Here is a 13,411-nt window from a genome sequence, read left to right as displayed (position 1 = left end):
TTATGGACTGAATAAAACATCACACTTAGTAAGTGCTCCATGGCAGGCCAAAAGGTTATAAGTTTGAAATCCTTCAACATTTGCATGGATTTGATCAGGGAACTCAGCTTTCCATCTGCAGACTTATAAGGTGGGAGAATAGAAGGCATGTTTCTGACTGTCCCATGCTATCATTTCTCAGAGAAAATCCCCACCCCCAAAAAAGAAATTTTGACGACTGAGTCAAACGACTGAGTAATAAAAGTGATTGTCAGATTAAGCGTGATGACATGCCTGCCATCCCAGCACTTAGGAGGGGGGCCGGGCCATCCTCTGCCAAGGACTTGAAAAGGAAGAGAGGTTGAAATCATTTTCCCAGCGAGGTGTAATGACTGGAAAGAAAAAAACACTCTGTATAAGAAATCATAGCAGGCAGGAGAGTTGGCTCAGCAGTTAAGAGCACTGTCTGTTTTTTCAGAGGACTCGGATTTAGTTCCCAGCACCAACATGGTGGCTTAACATAACTCCAGTCCCAGAGGATCTGATTCCATCTTTGACTTCCTCAGGTACCAGGTATACATGTGGTACACGTACATGCTGGCAAAAGCACCCGTACACATCCAATAAAAATTAAAATAAATTATTTTTACAAAGCCATCATAAGCCATGAACAACTGAGCAAATAGGAGGCATTGTAAACAATCGTAGAGTTTAGTCTGTGCATTTCCTAGACATGTGTCATCTTTCAGTTACATAGCCCTAAATCATGTTTCTACTTTAGAGCTGAAAGTTCAGTTATACTTAGATTCATCATGAGAACTCTCTAATAATTTGAATAGTTTAGATTTCCAAAAATTGCACATTTATCATTTGTCTTAGTTAGGATTTTATTGCTGTGAAGAGGCACTATGACCACAGCAACTCTTATAAAGGACAACATTTAATTGAGGCTGGGTTACAATTTCAGAGGTGTAGTTCACTGTCATCATGGTAGAAGGTATGGCAGCTTCCAAGTAGACATGGTGCTGGAGAAGGAGCTGAGAGTTCCACATCTTGATGCACAGGCAGCAGCAGGAGACTGTGCCACACTGGGGATAGCCTGAGCATAGACCTCAGAGCCTGCCCCCACAGTGACACACTCCCTCTAACAAGGCCATGTGTTCTCATAGTGTCCTCCCTATGGGTCAAGCATCCAAACACATGAATCTATGAATCTATCCAAACACAATACGTATTGAAGGCACCACAGTATTTATGAGTTACTGCAGTTTAGCACCAGATCTTAACTTTGTAAGAACAGATTATACTGTTCTAAGGACAATGTAAATGACACATGCCTTGTTTTTCTTTCCAACAGAAATGCGCATACAAATAAATGAGACTGAGAAGCTATTTCTTGAAAAACTCAGTGAAAAGGAATACTGGGAAGAGTACAAGAATGTAGGGAGTGCACAGCATGCTCAACTCATTGTTTCCTTACAGAATGACATCGACACAGTTAAAGAAAATGCAGAGAAAATGTCAGGTCAGTTGCCACAGAGTTAGTTCAAATTCAATAAAACAATGAGCAGAAGGGCCGTGTTTAGTAGACAAAAAGCCAGACACTCCCCCAAAACCATTTCTTATCAAAATAGGACAACTATCTGTGAGCCCACAAAGACCAGAGACTGTGTTTTAGTGGGGTGCGGAGGGGGTGGGTGGGCACTGAGGACCAAAGGCCAAAGGAAAATTTGTTATCAATTTCAATGGACAGTATGTTTCCTGAATCAAAGGACTACAGATGCAGTACCACAGAAAAGGGGGAAGGCAGCCTTCTAAAAAACCTATACAGACACTCCCCATGACAGGAGAGTCAGCCCAGAATGAGGATCAGGGTTTGGACATGAGCTCGAGACAGGATTGGTCAAGTGAGTAAAGGACCACACCACAATCTCCACAGGCAGTGGGTGAGAAAAACCAAAGCAGAACCGGAAACAACTGGAAGGTAAAATGTCGGCCAACAAGCATTAGCCTGCGTGGTTTGGAGTTAACTTCTCCAAAGTGACTACCTTAGATTGGACAGCCCAAACAGCCAAGACTCTTGAAGCACAAACTCACAATCTCTCAAGCTCTTGCTCGTAGTGTCTCAAACATTTCCAAGGAGATGTCTGCATAACAACCCCCACCCACCCACCCACCCACCCAGCTCTCTTTGGCTGTCTTCAGCATCCCACTGGCTACAGGAAGCACCAACTGAATCACATGGGGTAGCCATGAGAGTCTCACAATAGCCGTGTACTGTGCGTCTACTCTTTTTATTTATTTTATTTTTTAAAGAAAAAGCAATTTATAAGATACCATATGGAGTTTAGAACAAAGTAAAGTGTTCGTGTCAATTTTCAGTATTAATACAGCAATGGAGCTGGACCATCAGAATGTATTCAGTTACCTACTTTGGGTAATTTACAGCAAATAATTGCCATGTTATTTAATTCTGAGTTTTGTGATTTCTTTTTCTTTTCATATGCTAAAACTGGAAGGAAAATGATTACAGCTAATGTTCTGACTCACAGCAACTTTTAGATGATTGTGTTTGAAGATGATATAAATAATTAGCATTAACCTTTTGGACCAGAGCCTGAATCAAAGAAAGACATTTCATTAGATGGACTGGAAGGGTTGAATAGTCAGGATCGTTCAAGTGAACTCGAGAAAAAGACAGGCTGTGTGGATGCATCACACATTCACATCGTCTAAAATGACACAGACCTGTTTCTCGATTCCCAAAAAAGTCAAACTATACTGGTTCCCCAAACCTGCTTACCTCTCTTCTTTTATGCCCCACACAATCTTTACCCTGACCTCTGTTCACCCTTGTGGTGAGCTCTTGATTCTTACTGCTTCCACTCCTTTGTCTACCTTAATTAGTCCTGAAGAGCCTTTATTGGCTACCACAATCCAGTTGCCGAAGCCTCAGACCACTGCCCACCAATGACTGGCAGTTGGCCACGTTCAGTTTTCTCCAAAATATTTTTTTCAAAATGTATTGTATTCAGGGAAATAGTAACACACACACACACACACACACACACACACACACACACACACACACACAAAATGCCTGAGAGTCATTGTACTTTAAGCACGGGTGAGGGTGATGAAGCTTGCTCAACTCCCTAGTCCCCTAGGAGCATCCTTAGTTTGGAAGACTAGACCCACCATTTCCTTCCTACCAGACCAAGACCGCAGAGTTCTGCTGTAGCTGTCCTGGTTTGTTAAGAAAATTTCCTTAATACCACAAGGTTCCACCCATAGACAAAGAACTTTAGGCAGCTATCTATGGGAAAAGGATAATTAGCATCTCCCAGGGATAACACCTCCCGTTAGTTGTCCAATGCAGAATGGTCAGTCTTGAAACCATGTGTGCACCAGTAAAAAAAAAAAAAATGTACATAGCAGGTTATATATACTTGGGCACACACACACACCTGATTGTGTGTGTGTGTGTGTGTGTAAAGAAATATAATTAAAGAAAAAGAGGCTATCAGTTTGAGAGTCTGGATATGAGAGGCTTTGAGGGAGATAAATTGGAGAGGCTTGAGGAAGGAAAGAGGGAAGTGAAGTAATTCTATTTCAATTTAAAACATTAAAAAATAAAAGTGCATGAGGGTAAAAAGGTTGTCTATGTTTTAAGGCTAAAACTTGTTATATTTTGCTGAAAAGCTTTTTTCCTCACAAAATAAATCTCATGCAGCAACAAAAAAGCAAATCCTCCATCCCTTGAAATAGAGCCCTGAATGGCAGACAGGGTCTACAGCAGTCTTAGTGTGGTGTTTTTGTTTAGTTAGAGAATAAGTTAAGTAAGGCTTTATGGACATGTCCCAAAAAAATCTAGCAAACATGATTTTTAATATTTTCTGTATGAGAAAATACACCTTGACTTTCAAATAATCATCTTGCATATGGCATAACTAGAACGCAGCTGATGGGAACACATGTCATAGACGCTAAGAGGAGCAACTTAGACTATCATCACATTAACCTTTTAGAGAGGCACGGGAGCCTCATTGCTCACTATGTCACCTCGGCTAGACTTTGCCCAAGTATTTCCTCTTAACTGAAACAGAGGATTTGACTTTACCACACACACATCACCCCCTGAAAAGGTAATTTTCTTACTTGAAGTCTGGCTTTCCCCAGAGGATGAACATGGCTAAGGGCAGACATCTTTGTCTGGTTTAATCAGTAACATTCCAGAATCTTCAACAGCATCTTGATTAAAGGGCTGGATAACGTTTGGGGGTTGGGGGGTGGCAGGGTGGGGGGGCTGACCTCCTTTACTCAGCTTCTCCAGTCTCTGAGGCAGGCTTGAGGCTCGGTTGTCCTCCATTTTTCTTTCAAATGGGGTATTGGTTATACAACCCGGAAGCACCTTTTGAGGCTTACATTTTTCATCTTCACTCTATCACTAATGATATTTATAGGCATTAAAAAAAAAAAAAAGTGAAAAGAGAAGTAGAGAAATAGCCCAGAGGTAAAAGTACTTGCCACACAAACATGGGACCTCAGTTCGATCCCTGGAACTCACTTGAACACCTGGATGCTGTGGCATGTATTTGTAATCCCGGCATTTGTGCTGGGAAAGGAGAGGCTGAGACAGGAGGATTGCCACCTATGCATAGTGGCAGAAACAAGAGACCCTGCTTCAAAAATAAAGTGGGAGAATACCAACACCGCAGGAGCTATCCTCTGACCTCCACACAGGTGCTGAGACACGAAGGAAAGAAAATCCACAAGAATGGGGAATCCTGCCCTTAATCTCCATCCCCTGCCTCGCAGGGTGCTCAGTACAGGCTCAGGGCTGCTGCCTCCAGCTGCCTCGCCTCTCTCTCTCCTCACTGTGTCTTCCTTGCACAAGAAATCACGAGCCAGGAACATTGGCAATCTAGTTAGTTGTAGTCAAATGTACACAATGAGGCTGTGAACTCATAAGCTGGGTGATCCAAAGGATAGATGCTATACCAGTATTGCTTTGCATTTTCCTCTAGCGAGAGAATCCTTCAAAACTCCAAACATTATTGGAAGCCTTACACTAATTCAGACTAAGGTATTAGAAAACTATGGGAGCAATTCTTCCAATGAGCAGAATAGATGTTTCAGAAAAACATATTCTTGAGAATTAGGGGGTGGGGTGAGAAGGGAGAGAGTGATGAGAAGTAAACTTCATAAACGTCACAGTTTTACCTCAGATCAGCCCCACTAAGGCTTGTGATTTCTCTTAAAGAACAGTATAAAGTCACCCTGGAAGATGCTAGAAAGAGAATAATCAGAGAAACATTGATCCAACTGGAGCAGAGGAAAGAATGGGCCACACAGGTGCGTGCCAACCCTCCTTTTTTGTTGTTGTTGGTTTTTTTGTTTTTGTTTGTTTTTGTTTTTGTTTTTATTCGAGACAGGGTTTCTCTGTGTAGTCCTGGCTGTCCTGGAATTCACTCTGTAGACCAGGCTGGCCTCGAACTCAGAAATCTGCCTGCCTCTGCCTCCCAAGTGCTGGGATTAAAGGTGTGTGCCACCACTGCTCGGCACGTGCCAACCCTCTTAACACAAAGCAAAACGTCTTATTCTTCCATGTGGTTTATCCCTGAGGTGTGGTGGTACGTGTCTATAAGCCAACACTCTGAAGGCTGAGGCAGGAGGATCATGCTCTAGTCTGTCTCAGGAAGGGAGGTCAGGATGTAGCATAGTGGTAGGATGCGTGCCTAGCAGGTGCCCCGCACTGGGTTTGATCTGTAACACTATACATATAAAACCAGCAACATCACTGACGGAGAAAAGCCGTGAGTCCGGTAGTTTACTGTATGGTCCCAGAACTTACAAGCTGTGCAACTGGTCCCATTTTTTCACTTTCCTGGACTTCTGTGCTCTAATGTACAGAGGAGAGATCATTAAATTTACCTTAAAGATACAGTGTAAGGATTAAATGAGATTATTTAAGTAGTATCTTACCTCACAAGGAGCAAGTAACTTACTCTTCAGTTATTATAAAAAGTAGCATGTAGATACAGTGAAATATTAAGAATATGTGTTTTGAATGAAATATAATTTGTCTAAAAGCTATTTTTTTTACAATAAGCTGGAGAATACACTCTACCTTCCTGTGGTTTTAAATTTTGGGCTACAAAGCCAGGTGTGGTAGCACATGCATTTAATTCCAGCACTTGGGAGGCAGACGCAGGTGAATCTCTGAGTTCGAGGTCAGCCTGGCCCACATATCAAGTTCCAAGAGAACTAGGGCTACGAAGAGACCATGCCTCAAAAAAAGAAAAATAAAAGGCAAGGGGCGCCTAACAAACCGTGTTTCAAGGTGAAATTCCCAGTCATGTCTGTTTTCTAACTGCTTTGTTTTACAGTAAACACACACAGTGCTTCTATGCTCCTACTATTTCCTGTAAAGGGAATTCCTGTCTACAGCTCGCCCTTTCTTCAGAGTTCTATGCTTCTAATTTTTTCAAAAGTTCCATCAGCGGTTCAGATGTGCAAAGATGCAGCACCCAAGGGAACCGATCCCCGGTGTGTCTGCAGAGGTCAGGAGAACCGATCCTGGTGTGTCGACAGGGATCACGAGAACCGATCCGGTGTGTCTGCAGGAGTTACGGGAACCAATTTCCAGTGTGTCTGCAGAGGTCCTGGGAACGGATCTTCAGGGCTCATGGGAGCTGATCCCTGGTGTGTCTGCAGAGGTCATAGGAGCTGATCCCCTGCGTGCTTGCAGGGGTCATGTGAACCGATCCCTGGAGTGTCTGTCCATACTATTGGATCACCTTGTGACCAAGTCTGACTAAACAGTGAATTCCAATCATGAAGTGATCTGACTATGGTTTACATGGCTATACGGATATCACATGACAAAATGAAACAAAGCAAATTTACTTATAATGTCAAGTGTTCATCTCAAAGACGTTTAAATCTCTCGGCAATCCTGAAAGGTGTAGAGACTTGCTAATAGGATGACAGCCTATAGAACAGTGACCTGCACGGAACAAATGGAGGGATCCATATTCAGTTTAGAGCTCTTTCAGATCATGGCTCGGTATGACTATGTAAAGCCCACCCCACGAGCGCTTCAATGAGTTTTCAGCCTATTACCTGGTTTTTGTAGCTTCCTGTGTTCTGCGCTGTGCGTTGTGCCACCGTAACTACTGGTGCAGATCACGCATCACCTTGGTGGTATCTGGGTCCCACCCACAGAGATGCTAATGTAATTGCTCTGGGATATTGTCCTGGCTTATGGCTTTTACATTTCTCATTAGGTTCTGATATATAACTGAAGTCGAAACCATTGCTCCACTGTTAGTGAATTAGGCAACAAACTAAATAATCTCAGGACCTCCTTCAAATTTAGTTCAGATGATATTTTATTGGGGAGCCCAGGAGGGGCTAGAAAGATAGCTCAGCTGTAAAAAGCACTTGTTGCTCTTACAGGGGACCTGGGTTTGATTCCCAGCACCCACATAGTAACTCACAACCACCCATAACTCCAGTTCCAGGAGATCCTGTACCCTCTTAACGTCCTTGGGCACCAGACACACACATGGTGTACGTACACACAGGCTGGCAAACACATCTATACACGTAAAATAAAATTATTAAAATTTAAAAAGTAATAAAATGTTATGCTAGTGGAAATGCAAGTTTATAGTTATGGCTGAAATGTGAGCATTCCTAGGAAATGCATGTCTCCTCTTAACTTAATAAGCACCATCTAAAATTTTTTTCATTGAAAATTTTCTGCTTTAAACGACAAGTCAATTTAAGCCTTAAATCTTAAACCAAGATGACCTTAAATCAATTTATCTTTAATATACTATTAAATTATTTCTATCCTTATTTACAGCGGAAAATATTTTTCTTATTTATGTGCGCACGAGTTCTTGCGTGTGTGCGCAGATGTGTGTACACCATATGGAAGCCAGAGACCAACTCCAGGCATTGTTCCTCAGGAGCTGTCTACCAAGCTCGCACTGGCCTAGCACTCACTCATTAGGTTGGGCTGTGTGGCCACTGAACCCTGGGATCCTTCATTCGTCTCAGTCTTCCCAGTACTGGGGTGGCAGTACTGGGGTGGTACCATGTCCAACTTTAAAAAACAAAAAACAAAACATGTGTGTATGAGTGCACATGTGTCATGGCACACATGTAGAGGTCAGAAGACAACTTTTGGGATTTGGTTCTCTCCCACTGTTAGTTATGGGGATAGAACTCAGGTTGTAAAAGCCCATAGATTATGTATTTTCATCCACCAAGCGGTCTCGCACAGACATCAGGCTTTTTTACATGAGTGCTAGGATTTGAACTCAGATCCTCATGCTTACACTGCAAACCCAGGCCCTATTTCTTTTGTTCGGTTTTTCTATGCTCTTTTAGATTCTCCCCTTTATTAAGTTTAGCCATACCCTGGATTGGAGAGCTGGCACAGTGGTTGGGTGTACTTGTTGCTCTTCCAGAGGACCCAGGTTCAAATCCAGCACCCACATGATAGCTGGAAGCCATCTCTGACGTCAGTCCCAGGAAATCTGATGCCCTCTTCTGACTTCTGTGGGCACCAGGCAGGCATGTGGTGCACATGCATAAATGAAAGGAAAATACTCATACATATGAAGTCATAAAATACATAAATTAAAATTTTTAATTAATTTATTTTAAAAAGAGGTTTGTCTTCTAACTGATTAGAAAACATGATAGTCATATAAAACCACCTCACTAAGAAAGATAGTGCCATCCTCTATCAAAGTATTGTGGGTGAAATTGTAGAAATCAGATGGGGACACGGTTCACAGTAGGATTAAAATGAAGGTGAAGATACAGCCTGTCTGACCAGTGCTGATATGTGTGGCCCCTTGTGACAACTCTGTTTCATAGAATCCTTTTCTTTCAGCATGCTGTAAGGTTCATTGACAAGAGCAACTACCGAGAGATCTGGGAGAATGATTGGCTAAAAAAAGAAGTAAGTGGAATGTATCAAAATAATTCTTTTTGTCTTTGAACTGGCAATGACCTTTAATTATAAAGATGAAGCCATAAGGCAAGCCTGGAATTTTAACTGACATAAAGAATTGTCAAAGAAAGACCTAATCCTATTTATATTGTTGTTTAACAAACACCATAAATAATCTCAATAATAGCTAGAAATAATTTGGGGGCTTAAAAGTGCCAAGTTTCTTTGTGTCCTCACACCAAGCCTGCCTCCTGCTGGGTGGCTAGTGAGACTAAAGGATCATTTCAGCTCCTGATTTAAATTAGCGTCTGGGTAACACAGCATCCTTTGGAAATGTGTTCAGCCTTTTAGACTTCCGTTCCTTCCCTGACCTGATGCACGGGGCAGAATGGCTTACATTACCTGGTGTAAGCATGTGGCCAATGTGCACTTTGATCCTAGAGGTTCCCTTTGGATCTGGTTTCCTCTGCACTTGAGCTCTGGAGGAAGCTCTCTGGTCTTCTCCCCACACTGGTGACCCCTGATCCAGTCTGGATGATATGGAGTTGTGGACTGGGACAAACAAACAGTTCAGCCATTTGCCTGTGATCAAGACAGCAGCATCTGTGTCTGTCTTCACCCTGGTCTCCTCACATCTGTACAAGAACTCGCATGAACTCCTAAGCCAGGGCCTCTTCCCTAGGCCAGGGTCACATGGGGTTTGCTGGGTGTGGTCCTGTAAGGACGTCTGCAGCAGGCCCTCTTCTCTGTGCTATCATTGTCTCCATCTGAATAATCTTTGTTATTTGGAACTGTCCTGTCTTCCTCACATTGTACGTGCTGGTCACTCTGTCCTGGCCTCTAGTCCTTCTTTATTCTTGCTGCCAGGAAAACTCTCTTTCATGACCAATTTCCCTATGAATTATTTCATAATGCTCTCAGGGAATCCTGAGAGCTCCTTTCCCAGGATTTTCCTGCATTGCTGAATTCTTGCTAAAATATGTTGAAACTCTGTTCATGATCTGTGTCCTTAATACACAGAGTGGGCTATATCTTTTTAACTGTATATCTACCGTGACTAAAAAATAATCTTTGATTATCAAAAAGAGCTATTAAATGAACGAAGTTAAGGAATGTCTAGGAGTATAGATATACTTACTCATTGAGGGGATGCATCACACACGCACACACACACACACACATGCGCGCGCACACACACACGCGCGCACACACACAAGCATTTCACTTTAATTTAGAAGCACTTATAATGTGGCTCAGGATGGCAAGCTGCATCTCGATCTCCTAAGGGAGAAATAAAATTATACAAATACAATAAAGAGCCTGTCTGCAAAGATAACAGGTATAGTGAACTAGTAGGTGAGGTTTCAATAATTATCTGGCAGACAAAAAAAAAGGACAGGTGTGAGACCAAGCTTCAAGCTGTTGGGTGAAACTGGCAGATAGCATTTTGTCCAGATGTTCTGTGGGAAGTGCACACTGTTTGGGGAGCCTTGAGGAGCCTCTGCTCAGAGTCTGTGTGTGCTGTAGCGGGTAGGGATGCAAGAGGAGCAGAAAACAACTATGTGCCACAGTCGGCATCAGCATTCCTAGGATTTCCCACACACCAGAACAAAACAGTTATCCTCAGCCTAGGAACCTGCAGGCTCTCCCCCAAGAGCCCTGAAGTCATCTGATACACAGTTGCTCGCATAGATGTGACAATTATATGTAAAAAAAAAAAAAAAAAACCATATACGTTTCTAATTGTGGCATTCATGAGAGCACAATGTAAATCTCCTTACCCTGCTTTCTCAACTCCAAGTACTCCTCCTGCCCTGCCATACCATATTTACTTCAGCTTACTCTCTCAGCCACAGGAGAAACTTGGAATGAAAGCAGTCCTATGTACACAGTGGTGGAGAAAATGTCACCATCCCGCTGACCCTTCCTAATAGGACTAGATAATGGATTATTAAGAACAATTGGGCAAATCTGAAGAGAAAGCCAGGTGAACTAAAGAGAGTGGAAGCGTGCACTAGTAATAAAAGTTACCGATAGAAGATGCTGACAGGAAGTTCAGAAAATTGAAAAGGAGCTTTTATTAATACCAAAAAAAATGTGAGAGCCAATTAATTTAGAAAACAGGATTCTTCAAGGCCAAATAATCAAATATAAAATAGAACGCAGAATGCACTCTCTGTCAGGGCAAGACACATCACTGATGTACGAAGCACAGCATCCAAGAAATATTAACTCTAAAAAGATAAAGCAGAGAGAAACACCAGCAGAGCAGTAGGGGAAAAAAAAAAAAAAAAGGCTTGGGTTTTGAAAATAGCCTTTTGTTTAAAAGGCGTGAGGAGTGGGCAGGAAGCCAGCATTCCGTGGGGAATGTTTCAGGAAGCCAGCCCTGGGGTCGGCAGCATTCCGTGGGGAATGTTTTTGAACTTGGAATTCTATACCCCATTCTACTGGACTAAAGGGAAAAAACAAAGAAAACAAACAAAACTATTCCCGGATTTCAAGGGTTGTGATATTTACTTCTCAGTCACCCTCAGGAATTGACCGAAAAGCACATTTAACAACACAAGCGAGTATACAGAGGAAAAAAAAAGAAACAGGAAATGCTGGCTTCCCCAAAACTCCAGGGAAGAAATGCCTGAGGATAATTGTGCTGTGGGCTTAAAAGGTATCCAGATTAGAAATGATGTCATTTCCAGGCTCCAAACCCACGCCTCATCAGCCAGCTGCAACTCCATGTAAACTCACCACAGGCATCTCAGACTCCTGAATTGACAGCATCTGCCTCTTTCCCTGAAACTGCTTCTGGTCCCATGCTCTGTCTGTCCCACTTAAGGATGCCACCACAGTTATGTAGTCACCCAAGTTGGGACTCTGGAAGTCCTGGAGAAATGTCTTTTTCAGTATCCAAATCCAGAAGTCTCTAACCAGTGCCTGCTTTTCTGGTGCTGCCCTACTCCAGACCCTCATTGACCACATCACTGCTGTGATGCCTTACCTGGTTTTACTTCCCTTAATCCAGACTCTTCCCCCTTTCTCCTCCACACAAATTCAGAGACATCAGTCTAACACATAAACCTGACAGTGTCTCTCTGCTACGAGTTCAGAGGCACAAAGGGCAGTGAAAGGTGGTACCATGTTGACAGGTTTGGAATCATGATGGGTAATACCGTCAACTTGGCAAGATCTAGAATCGTCTGGCAGACATAACCCTGGGCATCAATAAGAGAGTTTCTAGATTGGGTAAAATAAGGTGGAAAGACCTACCCGAAATATGGGCACTGTTTCATGGCCTGGAGTCATGAACTGGAGTCCCAATAAAACCAGAGTTAGTGAGCCAAGCGCACACCAGTATCCATTGCTCACTCCTTCCTGATTACAGATGCAATGTGGCCCGATGCTCCATGTGCCTGCTGCTATGTCATCCTGACCATGACAACCTCAGGCCACTTGGATCTTCAAACAGTGAGCCATGGATATCCATCCTAAAGGCACTCAAGTCAGCGTGTCCACTGTGGGATGATAAATTCCTCATTCATCTCTCTCTCTCCTTGTCTCTCACTGTCATCTGTCCAGACACAATAATAGAAACATTACTTTTAAGCTTGTCCCATTCTCTTCCCTGTTCCCCATCTGACTGAATAGAATTAGAGTCTAGAAAACTAGGAGATAAATTGCATACCTTTTCTTCGATATTGTCAAGGAGCTTGACCGTGCGTGGGACGGGCATAAGGGATCAAACTGGGCCTTGTGCCCCCTAGGCAAGGGTTTGACCACTTGGTCCCACCCCTGGCCTCTTTCCTTATCCTGTTGATTTCACCTTACTTTTTGCAATATTGGACATTGAGCCCAGAGCCTTGTGCATACTAGGCAAGCGCTACCCCAGAGCTGCAGCCCAGCCCTTTTTCTGTTTGGAGACAAGGTTTCCCTGCCTTGCCCAGGCTTCCCTTGACCTTCTTCTATATTCTACATTCACCTAAACCCTGTCTCAGCCTCTTGAGGAGATAGGATTACAGGACTGTGCCACCAGGGCCAGCCTGACAATTGTCAAATTAACTTTGTGAAGTCATATTAATAAGATTTCATACCATTACTCCCAAATAATTAGAATAAATTTCCTATTTAAACAAGACTTTGAGATGGAGGTTGGGGGATCAGAAGATAAAGGTCATCCTTGGCAAGTCTAGCTTGGTCTACACAAGACTTTATCTTAAAAAAAAAAAAAGTAAATAAAAAATAAAAAAGGAATCAATAATTTAAAACTCAGGGAGGGTTAATAATAGAATGCTAGGGGAATTTATTACAATTTTATTAAACACAACAGTATACTCCTATAATAACTATTTAACTCTACATTTATAAGATGTCACAGATCTTAGATTTAAAGAAAACGACTTTTTAAAAAAACATTATATTTGACCGATAAGAGAGGCTGCCCTGGTGCCCTGACTCTGCTGAAGC

The 13,411-nt window shown here is 42.6% G+C and overlaps 1 protein-coding gene across 1 annotated transcript in view; it reads left to right on the top strand.

Annotated features, from left to right (window-relative positions):
- Nucleotides 1–13,411, top strand: part of Ccdc83 (coiled-coil domain containing 83) — a 41,690-nt gene that overhangs the window by 19,951 nt on the left and 8,328 nt on the right. Inside the window, exons 5-7 of the mRNA XM_034489480.2 lie at nucleotides 1,337–1,504; nucleotides 5,243–5,334; nucleotides 8,894–8,962. Coding sequence (XP_034345371.1) covers nucleotides 1,337–1,504; nucleotides 5,243–5,334; nucleotides 8,894–8,962 — 329 coding nt within the window. The remainder of the gene's footprint in view (nucleotides 1–1,336; nucleotides 1,505–5,242; nucleotides 5,335–8,893; nucleotides 8,963–13,411) is intronic.

Source organism: Arvicanthis niloticus, chromosome 1, assembly GCF_011762505.2.
Source record: "Arvicanthis niloticus isolate mArvNil1 chromosome 1, mArvNil1.pat.X, whole genome shotgun sequence".
NCBI classification, from domain to species: Eukaryota; Metazoa; Chordata; class Mammalia; order Rodentia; family Muridae; genus Arvicanthis; species Arvicanthis niloticus.
Note: the sequence above shows the minus strand (reverse complement) of the source record. Positions and strands in the feature narration are given on the sequence as shown.